The sequence below is a fragment of the Bufo bufo genome, chromosome 5, assembly GCF_905171765.1.
Source record: "Bufo bufo chromosome 5, aBufBuf1.1, whole genome shotgun sequence".
NCBI lineage: Eukaryota > Metazoa > Chordata > Amphibia > Anura > Bufonidae > Bufo > Bufo bufo.
The window spans coordinates 440,176,925-440,189,243 of record NC_053393.1 but is presented as its reverse complement, the minus strand read 5'-3'; the positions used below and the strand labels follow the sequence as shown (position 1 = coordinate 440,189,243).

General features: G+C 41.0%; 1 protein-coding gene across 1 annotated transcript in view; it reads right to left on the bottom strand.

The window, feature by feature from the left end:
- COLQ (collagen like tail subunit of asymmetric acetylcholinesterase) overlaps positions 1 to 12,319 on the bottom strand; it is a 116,787-nt gene that overhangs the window by 4,816 nt on the left and 99,652 nt on the right. Inside the window, exons 12-15 of the mRNA XM_040433564.1 lie at positions 7,922 to 8,009; positions 7,390 to 7,508; positions 6,907 to 7,026; positions 6,001 to 6,106 (exon numbers count right to left, since the gene is read on the bottom strand). Coding sequence (XP_040289498.1) covers positions 6,001 to 6,106; positions 6,907 to 7,026; positions 7,390 to 7,508; positions 7,922 to 8,009 — 433 coding nt within the window. The remainder of the gene's footprint in view (positions 1 to 6,000; positions 6,107 to 6,906; positions 7,027 to 7,389; positions 7,509 to 7,921; positions 8,010 to 12,319) is intronic.

The window sequence follows — 12,319 nt, the reverse complement described above, 5'->3', positions numbered from 1 at the left end:
ACAACAGGTAACGCTCCAATAGCTCAACCTGCGGTTAGAACCGTAGTTAGTGTGAGCTGAGTCCAATAGCACACACACTGTGGTGAGAAGTGATATTGCAGAGAAGACTGGAGTAAAGGCAGCTGATGATAATGATAATGATGATGATGATGACTGTGCAAGGCAGAAGCTGAAGCGTGGTCAGAGGCAAGCCAGGTAGTAGCATGGTACAGAGGATCAGAGAGGCTCAGTGTCAGACAGGTCCAGTAGTCGATGCAGGCGGCAGGCAAACAAAATGGCCAAACAGGCTGGGTCAAATACAGAAGATTAGAACAGAAAACCTTTGCTATTACTGTTAGTAACTCAATGCTCAGGCAACTTCCTATGAGTGGAAGCTGTTATTTAAACTTGCAAACCCACCCAGGGGTCATGCTGGGAGGCAGGAAGCACGTGCCCCTGGAAAAATAAATGACAGGAAGCGGTGGGCCTCTATGGGATGCCAGCATGGGATGGAGCACGGAGGCAGTGTGGCCCTAGGACGCGTCTGGCAGGTAGGCGCCTGCCCCATCTGGCGGAGACAGCAGTGGGCAGTGTGGCAGAAAATGCTGGGATTATGACAGGTGAGACAGCGGGAAGTATGGCAAAAAAGGACTGAACCTCTAATAAAGAAAACGCCGCCCTGAACTTCCAGGTTGAAAAAAATCTAGCCGAGCAATTGGAGCAATGAATGGGAAGAGCTCTGGGTCCATGTGATGTACAGGACTGGTTCCAGCTTGGTTAGAAGGTGATTTCTCTATTGTCCATTGCCCCTGACCTAGTGGGTGGAGACCAGTTACTATAATGTCTCCCATACACAGCACATGGAAAAGATTCTTCTCCCTAACTCTTTCTCAGAAGCCACAGCAGCACTATATAGGACATCATAGAGAAGTACCTACCCGTATTTATGTGACTAAAGCTCTGAGGTGAGATAGGAAAACTCACTATTCGCTATTATAAAGTTCTATGGGTTACATGTAATGAGCTGATTATCCATCCTATATGAATGTAGAAGAGAATTCAGATTGAGTGAATATTTAAGAAGGAGTGTGGAGGAGAAAGCATTTTTCTCTGATGCAATTTACCTATTTAAAGTTTCTTATATTCCTGTACTATTTATTTATGCAACTTTTGTTAAAAGTACAGAGACAATTAGAATTTTAATTAAAAAAATGTTTGGTCTTAAATTATTGAAAATCTTTGTTTAAACAATTCAGTTTGCAAAAGTTTCATTGATGTGAAGTTTTTTTTTTCATTAGAAAGGATAGAAAGAAGCCTAAATTGTATAAACTACTGGAGACAGGTGTGACATGGAAACAACCCTGGCTAGCCTCACTCACTTCACCCGCAATTTGCTGTCATTAAGAAATGTGTGTTTGCTGTTATTATAAGATGTGTTTGATAGAAAAAATTAAAGGCTCAATTATGAAGATTAAAGTGTACCTAATCTTTGAAGAAATGTTTTTTAAATTGTTAGAAATGCACTAATAATCATTTTTATAATATACGTTATTTATTGATTTTATTGTTTTACATGTAAAAGTGGCCCCCTGCTGCTGCAGAATCCATACAAATGTAGCCATATATGTGGTGTACCGGTTCTGATTTCTACAATATGTGCTGCAGTGAATGCTGTACTGGCAGGAGCACGCATCACTGCTCCTGTCTGTACCCTCCACTGAATCCTCTGTCACCAATGTGCCATACTAGGCTTCAGAGGAGGAATCACATACATGCCTTGCGCAATACATCGCAGGGCAACGGAGAGCATTGGAGCATGAAATGCCCTGATGCTCATCTCAGAGGGGCTGCCTGGGTGAAAAAGAGGATGTCTGGGTTCAGCTCTGAACAAAAAAAAGTCCGGACTTCTGTGCTGTGCTAGCATAATGGAGAGGACTCCTGTGTGCATGCACGGCAGTCCCCACAATGCACTTTAGCACAATTTTAAATTGTGTATTGATTCTGTGTGCTGCAGTGAAGAGTGCTTCAGAAAGGCCTGAACTTTGGTGGCCTCTTTTGCTTCTAAAATGATAAAAATCAATAAATAAAGTACTGTGTATCACAAAAAGTATTATTGTGGTGTTTCTAACAATTGAAAAATGTGCATGAAAGTTTAAATACACTTTACAATGGCAGAACTGCAAAGGAAATACCGTACATGTATAGATGTTCATGCTTATACATAAATCACAATGAAAATCACTTAAAAAGGTTTTCCAGGCTCCAGATATTGATGACCCATGCTCATGGAGCTGACTGCAGTAAGCTGGCAAAGCCACTACACTTTGACCAGAGCAGTGCTTTTGGCTCCATTTAAAAATTCTACTTCTGGTGCCAGAGGCTATAGGAAACAGCTAATCGATGGGACTGCCAGGTGTCAGACTCCCACCGATCTGGGATTGATGACCTATCCTGAAGATAGGTTATCAATATTTGGAGCCCAGAAAACCCCTTTAGCATCAATTCAAATAGCTCAAGTACTACAATTATCTGCCAATAAATGATATACAGTATGAAAAAAACAATTTGAGCAAGCAAATAATTCACCATACAAACTATAAACACAAATGACTTTGATTACTGCACAAAATCTGGATCAAAATGTCTTAGGCCTCTTTCAGACGGGCGTTGCGGGAAAATGTGCGGGTGCGTTACGGGAACACCCGCGATTTTTCCGCGCGAGTGCAAAACATTGTGCAAAACATTGTAATGCGTTTTGCACTCGCGTGAGAAAAATCACGCATGTTTGGTACCCAAACCCGAACTTCTTCACAGAAGTTCGGGCTTGGGATCGGTGTTCTGTAGATTGTATTATTTTCCCTTATAACATGGTTATAAGGGAAAATAATAGCATTCTGAATACAGAATGCATAGTAAAATAGCGCTGGGGGGGTTAAAAATAATAATAAAAATTTTTAACTTACCTTAATCCACTTGCTGGCGCTGCCGGCATCTCGTCTGTCTCCTTCTTTGCTGAACAGGACCTGTGGTGAGCATTCATTCCAGGACCTGTGGTGACGTCACTCCGGTCATCACATGATCCATCACATGACCCATCACCATGGAAAAAGATCATGTGATGGATCATGTGATGACCGGAGTGACATCACCACAGGTCCTGTTCCTGGAATGAATACTCACCACAGGTCCTGTTCAGCAAAGAAGGAGACAGACGAGATGCAAGTGGATTAAGGTGAGTTAAATAATTTTTAATTTTTTTTTAACCCCTCCAGCGCTATTTTACTATGCATTCTGTATTCAGAATGCTATTATTTTCCCTTATAACCATGCTATAAGGCAGGGGTGGGGAACCTCCGGCCCGAGGGCCGTATGCGGCCCACGGTATCATTTCATGTGGCCCCCGGCCCCCTGCCAGAACATAATGTGAAAATGCTTATGACCCCTTCCATTATGGAAGCGGTCATTAGCATACGGGAGGCACAGGAAGGTGAGAACAGCACTGCACTGGCTGTCCTCACCTTCCCTGGTCTTCTTTCAGCCCCACACTGTGTCCTGACACATCCAGCGTCAGGACGCAGTGCACGTAGACGTGCACTATGACCTGACGCTGTGCGGTGTGAGGTGACAATATAGTGCGGCAGGAAGAAGAACAGGGAGGGTAAGTGAATCTGCCAAGAGGCAGCGCCGTACGGAGCTGGAGAGGTAAGTTTATTTGTTTATCTTAAATACAGTATCTGATCTGATGTCTGATTGGGGCTGATCTGAGGCTAAAGGAGGGTGGGGAGGGTCTGATGGGGGTCTGATCTGAGGCTTGGGAGGGTCTGATCTGAGGCTGGGGGTGTCTGATCTGAGGCTGGGGTTTGATAGGGGTCTGATCTGAGACTAGGGGGGCTGATGGGGGCTGATCTGAGGCTGGGGAGGGTCTGATGGGGGCTGATCTGAGGCTAGGGAGGGTATTATGAAGGTCTGATCTGAGGCTGGGGGGTCTTATAGGGGCTGATCTGACCCTGGGGGGTCTGATGGGGGCTGATCTGAGGCTGGGCGTCTGATCCGGGTCTGGTCTGAGGCTGGGGGTCTGATGGGAGTCTGATCTGAAGCTAGGAAGGGTCTGATTGGGGTCTAATCTGAGGCTTAGAGGTCTGATGGGAGTCTGATCTGAGGCTGATGTAGGCCTGGGGGGTCTGATAGGAGGCTGATTTCAGGCTGATGGAGGTGGGGGCAGATATTTTGCTGAGAAAGGGACAAAGGCAGGGACAGTTGCGAAGAAAGAGGCAGGGAGAGTGAAAGCTGGGTGAACCCCTCTCTGGACCCCCTGGGTTTAGCTTCCTGCCATTAATGTCAAATAAGTAACATTCTGAACTTAAAAATTAGACTGCTATGTGTGGTCAATATGGCGCCTGTATTGTATGTAATATACTGTATATATATAGTGCAGGCGCTATTTTGTGCTGCAAAAATACAGCCCTCTAGATTATTTTAATTGAAGTGCAATTTCTGTAACTTATCCCTAAGTCAATTATATGTTTGACCAAATACAGCAGTAAAAAATTTTTATTGAGAATTTTGTATGGCCCCCGAATGATGTTACAAATATCCAAATGGCCCTTGGCAGCAAAATGGTTCCCCACCGCTGTTATAAGGGAAAATAATAATGATCGGGTCCCCATCCCGATCGTCTCCTAGCAACCGTGCGTGAAAATCGCACCGCATCCGCACTTGCTTGCGGATGCTTGCGATTTTCACGCAACCCCATTCACTTCTATGGGGCCTGCGTTGTGTGAAAAACGCAGAATATAGAGCATGCTGCGATTTTCACGCAACGCACAAGTGATGCGTGAAAATCACCGCTCATGTGAACAGCCACATAGAAATGAATGGGTCGGTATTCAGTGCGGGTGCAATGCGTTCAACTCACGCATCGCATCCGGCGGGATAATCCCCCGTGTGAAAGGGGCCTAAGGATAGGCAATACACCGATTGAGACTCATAATACCCTACTATCCATGCTTAACTGAATTACTTTGTTTTGTATTTGCTCCAAAAATAGATGATTAAAGTGGAATTGATTTAACATTACCTAAAATGTGATGGATAAGGATAACTTGCACATTATTAATATACCGGTACATCATGTCTTGTCAACCTTTTTTTACTTGGGCTTCACTAGACACAACAAGGTAGTGCCTGGGCCTGACTATCCATGGTTGAAGTCCATGTTAACATGTCAAATATTGTTTGATTTGCCTATTAATGTGATCACTCAAGATACAATGGCCTCAGGATACAATATTTTGAACATACAATGGTCTTTTCTGGGCCATCGTAAGTTGAAACTAGACTCAACATACAATGCCTGAGACTCAAATCCAACCAATCAAGGAGACTTCTCTGATAAAATAGCTGTATTAGTGGCTAGTTAGCAGCTGTTCCTGACTGTTATATGTGAGGATCTGCCTTAGTTATCTGCTTATTTTTCTTGAATCTTAATTTTCTCTCATCTTGGATGACATTTTGGGGCTTTGGAACCGATTACTCAACTTTCAATGGTTTCAACATACAATGGTCATCCTGGAACCAATCAATATTGTAACTTTAGGGACCACTGTATTTGCCTTCTTTGCATAGTGAAAAATAATGAAAGTTATGCTTTTAAATCAGAGATTGCAACAGCCAGAGTGAGGACTGTGCAGCTTATGATCACTTCTGTCAAAACTACCTTCTGCACCTCACCAAGTCTAGGAGGCCCCTCACTCCTGAGGCCTGTTTCACAGCTGGAGAAGCACTGCTATACATCATCTGTTATACTACTAGGACTCACCCATGTCAACCATGAAACTATATTTCCTCTGCAGTGAAATATACAGGTGCCAGTAGCTTAATTCAGCAATCAGCTGATCACTATGGGGCTACATCCATAAAACAAGAGGTCCGTACGAGCAATATTTTTAAATTTGCCCGTGTATGATATACTCACTTCCTGCCTGGAAATATATTCTGCCCCTATCAACTCATTGCACTTACCTATACAGCTGTCAGTGACAATCTGATTGCCATCATCACATTCCTCTCCTGGCTGGACTATACCATCTCCACAGTTGCCACTGGCATCAGATAGGGTAGATGTTAACTGAAAAATAAATTGCAAATAATCACAATCAAATATTTTCACTACCCTGACATCTATTAAAGCTTTTTCTGCTGTATAGTAGTGAAGTGAATCTGTCACCACAATTGTGGACTACTATCGGCAGTAATACTTGAGTAGTAATACACATAAGGAGTCCTGATCGCCATTTTTTAGTTCCCTACTGCTCCCATTCCACATGCTGTTAACAATTAAAGATGCAAAGAAATACACAGTCCGGACTTCTGTGCTGTGCTAGCGTAATGGAGAGGACTCCTGTGCAAAAAAATTGTGATCTGGATTCCATATCTGCAGTACTACTGATGTATTACTGTGAATGTTTATCCAAGATCCTGATCACATAATTACATAAAAGTTTTGCATAATTTTGGTGTTCATTAGGGATTAGTGAATTAACTTCGGATGAAACATCCGAAGTCGATTCCGATAAAACTTTCTTCCAATACTGTACGGAGCTGGAGCTCCGTACAGTATTAGAATGTATTGTCTCCGATGAGCCGAAGTTATTGCTTTGCGAAGTCTCGCGGGACTTCACGTAATAACTTCATAAATAAATTTGTACTGTAAAAAAATATTTCCCGAACTCGGGTTCGGTTCCAAGTGGTACCTTGTTCTGCCCCTTGTGTCATTTTCATATCCGCTCACTTTCCCTCTCTCTACCATCCACAGCAATCACTAACTGCTGCTCGCCTCTGAGGCTTCTTTTACAGTGGTGGTGGTGGGATCTTTCAGCTGTGCAATGGGACAGAGGACATTGTATATCCAAAACATTAGTCTCTTACCTGTACAGGGAACCACCCATTCGTATCTTTGAAATACAGGGATCTTCGATCCTTACGAAATACTAGTGCATTCTCTATATCCAACCTGTCTAGCTCCTCCTGACTGTTCACCAGAAAAATCTGGGGTACATGAAAAGGAAGATAATAACCCAATATTATTATACTATTGACTTGGCAAAAAGAGCTTAAATAAACCGGGCACACTAATAAATTTTAAATACATCATATGGAGGCGAGAATAGTCTGTATTATATGTCTGTGGAGCTATCATTTATATGTAATACCTTTTATATACCAAAAAATCCCAAATGGCAATGTGGTATGTATATAATTATGGGATCACTCTTGATGCAGCCATTTGGGCTTTTTTATTATTCTGCAGTGCTCGATGTCTTCCTCTGCTGTACATGTACTGATGTATGGCGTGTCTATGTTCACAGCATGCCTGACTGAGCCTTGTTATGGTATTCAATACAGTATTACCTTGGCATAGTTATAACCATTTAATGATTCATCGATCACAGACTGAGGATGTTTGCAATGACATCTCCCTGGAGGTCCCGGAAGTCCTCGCTCTCCTTTTGGTCCAACAACTAGTTGCCCTGAGAAAGAAAGAATTCATATTTAGGAACAATTGCAAAGTATTAATTGTACCATCTGTACTATAAAAATAGAGAAGCATAATCACAGACAGCAAATCAGATTGGGGTGGTAAATGAACTTTTTACATCTAACATGTGCTAATGTATTTACATATTTACATTTGCAGTACATTTGCCAACCTTTTTAAAAATTTCTATTTACTATATTTATTATATGGGCATAATTAGAATTCATATGTTTTTTGTTGTATTGTGGCAATATTTTCTATGTGATTCTTTGTTGTTTGACTCTGATTGTCTCATGGTTCATCCAGATCTTTATTGCTGCACAGAATAAAAATAAAATGATGATAATAATTATAAAATATTTTGGGGATTTGCAGTTTATGTGGTATTTTATTTGTCCATTTTACCTGGTCCTGGTGGCCCAGGTGGCCCAGTAGACCCTGGTCTTCCAGATGGGCCCTTAAGTCCCATGGCACCAGTCATGCCCTTGTCTCCCTAGAAAATAATAAAACACAATATGATTATTATGTATAAATAAAATAAACAGCTAAAATACAGGATGTATGCACAGTATAAAGTTTTATAAAACAAACAATTGGAGAAATTTATTTACATAACAGGTATAGAAAAGATTTAAATACTTTCTGTGGAGTTGGAGTCATGAAGTCGAATGAAGTCGAACATAGTTTTGGGTCAGAGTCAGAAATGGAACTGATAGAAATGTATCGACTCTAACTCAAGCTTAAAAAATATTCGCTCTTAGTATTGTATGATTAATTTATTAACTTTCATAGGCATTTTAAAAAGTTTTGTCACAAATATATTTTATGCTCTATAAATCTAAGACCCCAAATATAGGCAGGTTGTTCTAGTGGTGTTCTCTCTTGTCCTTATACTATGCCATTAGTTACAATGCCTGAAACTGTGTTGCACATGTTCAGTAGTAAAGTTCTAAGGAGCAGACATTGTAGTTCACCAATGCGTATGCCTCACAACTGCTAGACAGAATAAGAAGACTGCATTAAAGGGTTTTTTCCAGCAAGTAACTCACAGGAACAGCAAGTTAAGTATAATTATTTTCATAGCAGATGCAGGCTGTGGGCACCTGTAAAAAGTTATTTATTCCCAGACAACCCTTTTATGACAAGCACTGAATATAGCAACTACACTTTTAAATGTTTATTTATTTATTCCAATTTAGACTTACAAATGATTTTCTGCATTTTCAGAATATACTGTACATATATAGCTTTTCTAACCTTCTGATGACAAATGTATAGATTTCTTAAAACTACTACGTGTTTTTTAGTTATTAAATGCACAGCATATTTACTTATAGGAATTTAGAAGTTATTTGTTCAAAAATTGCATTCCCATAAATATGCTTTACAGATCTAAATAGCCTTATTACTTACATGATGGTGAGAAAAAGCCCAACATTACCATTTTACTATAATAAATGTATTACCAATTCGTGGTCATTTTTCATAAAGAAGTCGGAGCTGGAGTGTGATAAAATACAGCACTTGAAATCAGAGTCAGAACTTTGACTTACCGACTCCACAGCCCTGACTTCTAACGACAATATACTAAAAAACTCCATTAAATTAAAACCTAATTGTCTGGAATTGCTATTTAGTCATTCTTTGAATCCAGGGGGAAAAAAGCAGGCTGGTTTGAGAGCTGCATTTATACAAGCAGGCAAATAACGCAAGTTTGTTAGTGTTCACGTGTTTGAGTTCCAGTGTGTGTTTGTATTAAGTGTGTGACTTTAGATTACTTGACTTGAGATTCAGAGACTTTAGGAGGGGACTACAGTAAGTTAGATTCTTATCACTGCATTATATTGTATTTTTCTCTTTTCTTGCATAATCCCCATTTAGTGTTCCATTATTGACAGCGCAGTCCAGTGCACATCTTGTCTAATGTATGCAGTCCTGGAACAGCTGTTTGAGGGTGTATATCTTTGTTCAAAATGTGAGCAAATTGCCCGTTTAAATACTCGATGTGCGATTCCAAACGGGCGAATTTCAACACTGAAAAGCGTTGACAATTTGGAAAAGTTTTCTGCTCACTGAGCAAGCACTCTATGGGGTAGATGTGGGGGAGGGTGGTAGCAGGGGACTCAGAAAAGTGAGGTAGTTAGCTGGGTAACAATTAGAAAGCGGGGTAGAGGGAAGAGTGCTAGGGAGGCTAGCCCTGATCTGACACACCACAGTTTGCACGGTCGGCAGATGAGAAGATGTCAGTTCAGGGGAGCACTGCTGCAGCCGGACACTTCCTCTGCCAGTCAGGGGAATGTCAGCTCCATTAAGCAAGGGACCAGGAGAGCATGGCAGGCCAGACATGTGCTGGTAGTGTGAGACTCTATTATTAGGGGTACAGATAGGGCAATCTGTCACAAAGACCGGAATCGTCGAACGGTGTGTTGTCTTCCTGGCGCTCGAGTTCGGACACATCGTGGATCGGGTTGACAGATTACTGGGTGGGGCTGGAGAAGATCCAACGGTCATGGTCCATATCGGAACCAATGACAAAGTTAGAGGTAGGTGGAGCGTTCTTAAAAATGATTTTAGGGATTTATATCAAAAGCTTAGGGCAAGGACCTCAAAGGTAGTATTTTCCAAGCCACACAAGAAAGGCAACGGGAGATTAGGGAGGTAAACAAGTGGCTCAAAAACTGGTGTAGGAAGGAGGGGTTTGGGTTCCTGGAAAACTGGGTCGACTTCTCTCTTGGTCACAGGCTCTATCGTAGGGATGGGCTGCACCTCAATGGGGAAGGGGCAGCTGTGTTGGGGGAGAAGATGGCTAGAAGGTTAGGGGAGTGTTTAAACTAGGGACTGGGGGGGAGGGTAATTACGTTATAGGATGGGAAGATAGTGCAGATAGAGACCAGGGGAAAGGTAATGGGACTGGGGGAGAAATGGAAGGTGGGACTAGAGCAGCTCAGAAGGAAAAGTGTAGGGTAAAGAATATACATAAACCTCTTAAATGTATGCATACTAATGCCAAAAGCCTGACTAATACATTTGGGGAACTGGAATTAGTGATGTGTGAGGAGGACTATGAGATAGTTGGAATAACTGAGACATGGCTGGATGATAGCTATGACTGGACAGTTAATGTACAGGCTTACAGTCTGTTTAGAAAGGATCACCAAAACCGGTGAGGGGGAGGGGTCTGCCTTTATGTAAAGTCCTTTCTAAAGCCCACACTCCGGGAAGAGTGAGTAACATGAACATGTGGAGTCACTGTGGGTAGAATTACATGGAGGCAAAAACAATCATAAATTACTAATATGAGTTTATTATAAACCACCTAATATACCAGAGTCCACAGAAAATCTGCTAATAAACGAGATAGACGAGGCGGCAAATCATAATGAGGTGGTTATTATAGGGGACTCAGATATAGACTGGGAAACTGAAACTTGTATATCTGTATAAAGAAACAGGTTCTTGGCAATAACCAAAGACAATTACCTTTCCCGACTAGAGGGACGGCCATACTGGACTTAGTATTAACCAATATACCTGACAGAACAACAGATGTGCAGGTCGGGGGACACCTGGGAAATAGTGACCATAAAGTAATAACCTTCCAATTATCATTCAAAAGAGTGTTTCTTCAGGGAGCAACAAAAATACCAAGCTTCAAAAAAGCTAAATTTAGCCAACTAAGAGAGGCCATAGGCCTAACTAACTGGGACAAAATCATCAAAAATAAAAATACAGCCACAAAATGGGATATTTAAAAAAAAACATCCTAAAATCTAATTGTGAGAGGTACATACCTTATGGGAATAAAAGGTTAAGGAACAAGAAAAAAAACAATGTGCATAAATAGAACTGTAAAGAAAGCAATAAATGACAAAAAGAAAGCATTTAAATCACTAAAACGGGAGGGTAGCGAGGAAGCACTGAAAACTATAAGGGAAAAAATAGAATATGTAAAAATCAAATAAAAGCAGCCAAACTAGAGACCGAGAGATTAATTGCCAAAGAGAGCAAAACTAACCCTAAAATGTTTTTCAATTATATAAATGGTAAAAAGTATAAATCTGAAGGTATCTGCCCTCTACAAAGTAATGAGGGGGGAGTTGCAGAGAGCAATGAGAAAGCAAAGCTATTAAATATTTTTTCCTCCACTGTATTCACTAAAGAAAATAATCTGTCAGATGAAATGCAGTATGTAAAAGTTAATTCCCCATAAAAAATGCCCTGCTTGACCCAGGTAGAAAGTACAGTGGCTTCTTAAAAAATAGACAAATCGCCAGAACCAGATGACATACACCCCCGTATCCTAAGAGAATTAAGTAATGTCATAGCCAGACTCTTATTTCTGATATTTAAGGACTCTATACTGACAGGGAGTGTTTCACAGGATTGGCGCATAGAAAATGTAGTGCCAATATTCAAAAAGGGTCCAAAAACAGAGCCCGGAAACTATAGGCCGGTAAGTTTAACATCTGTCGTAGGTAAACTGTTTGAAGGTGTAAAGGGGGAATATTAATCACCAATATTTATGTAAATATCGATAATTAATATTTATAAATGGGAGGAGCCGTCTATTGATGACTCCGCCCATTTATACCTTTATATAATAATAACACACAATACTTTCGCTATGCTTTACACTAATCACTACGCTAGCTGCATGCGCCTTACTAACTTACTAAAGTACACGCTACACAAAGGGTACAAATATAACGGTATTTATTAAAACCTAATACACTAAGCACGCAATACACTAACAATACACAGCACTACAAATATACAATCCTAAACTACACTACACGTTCCCAA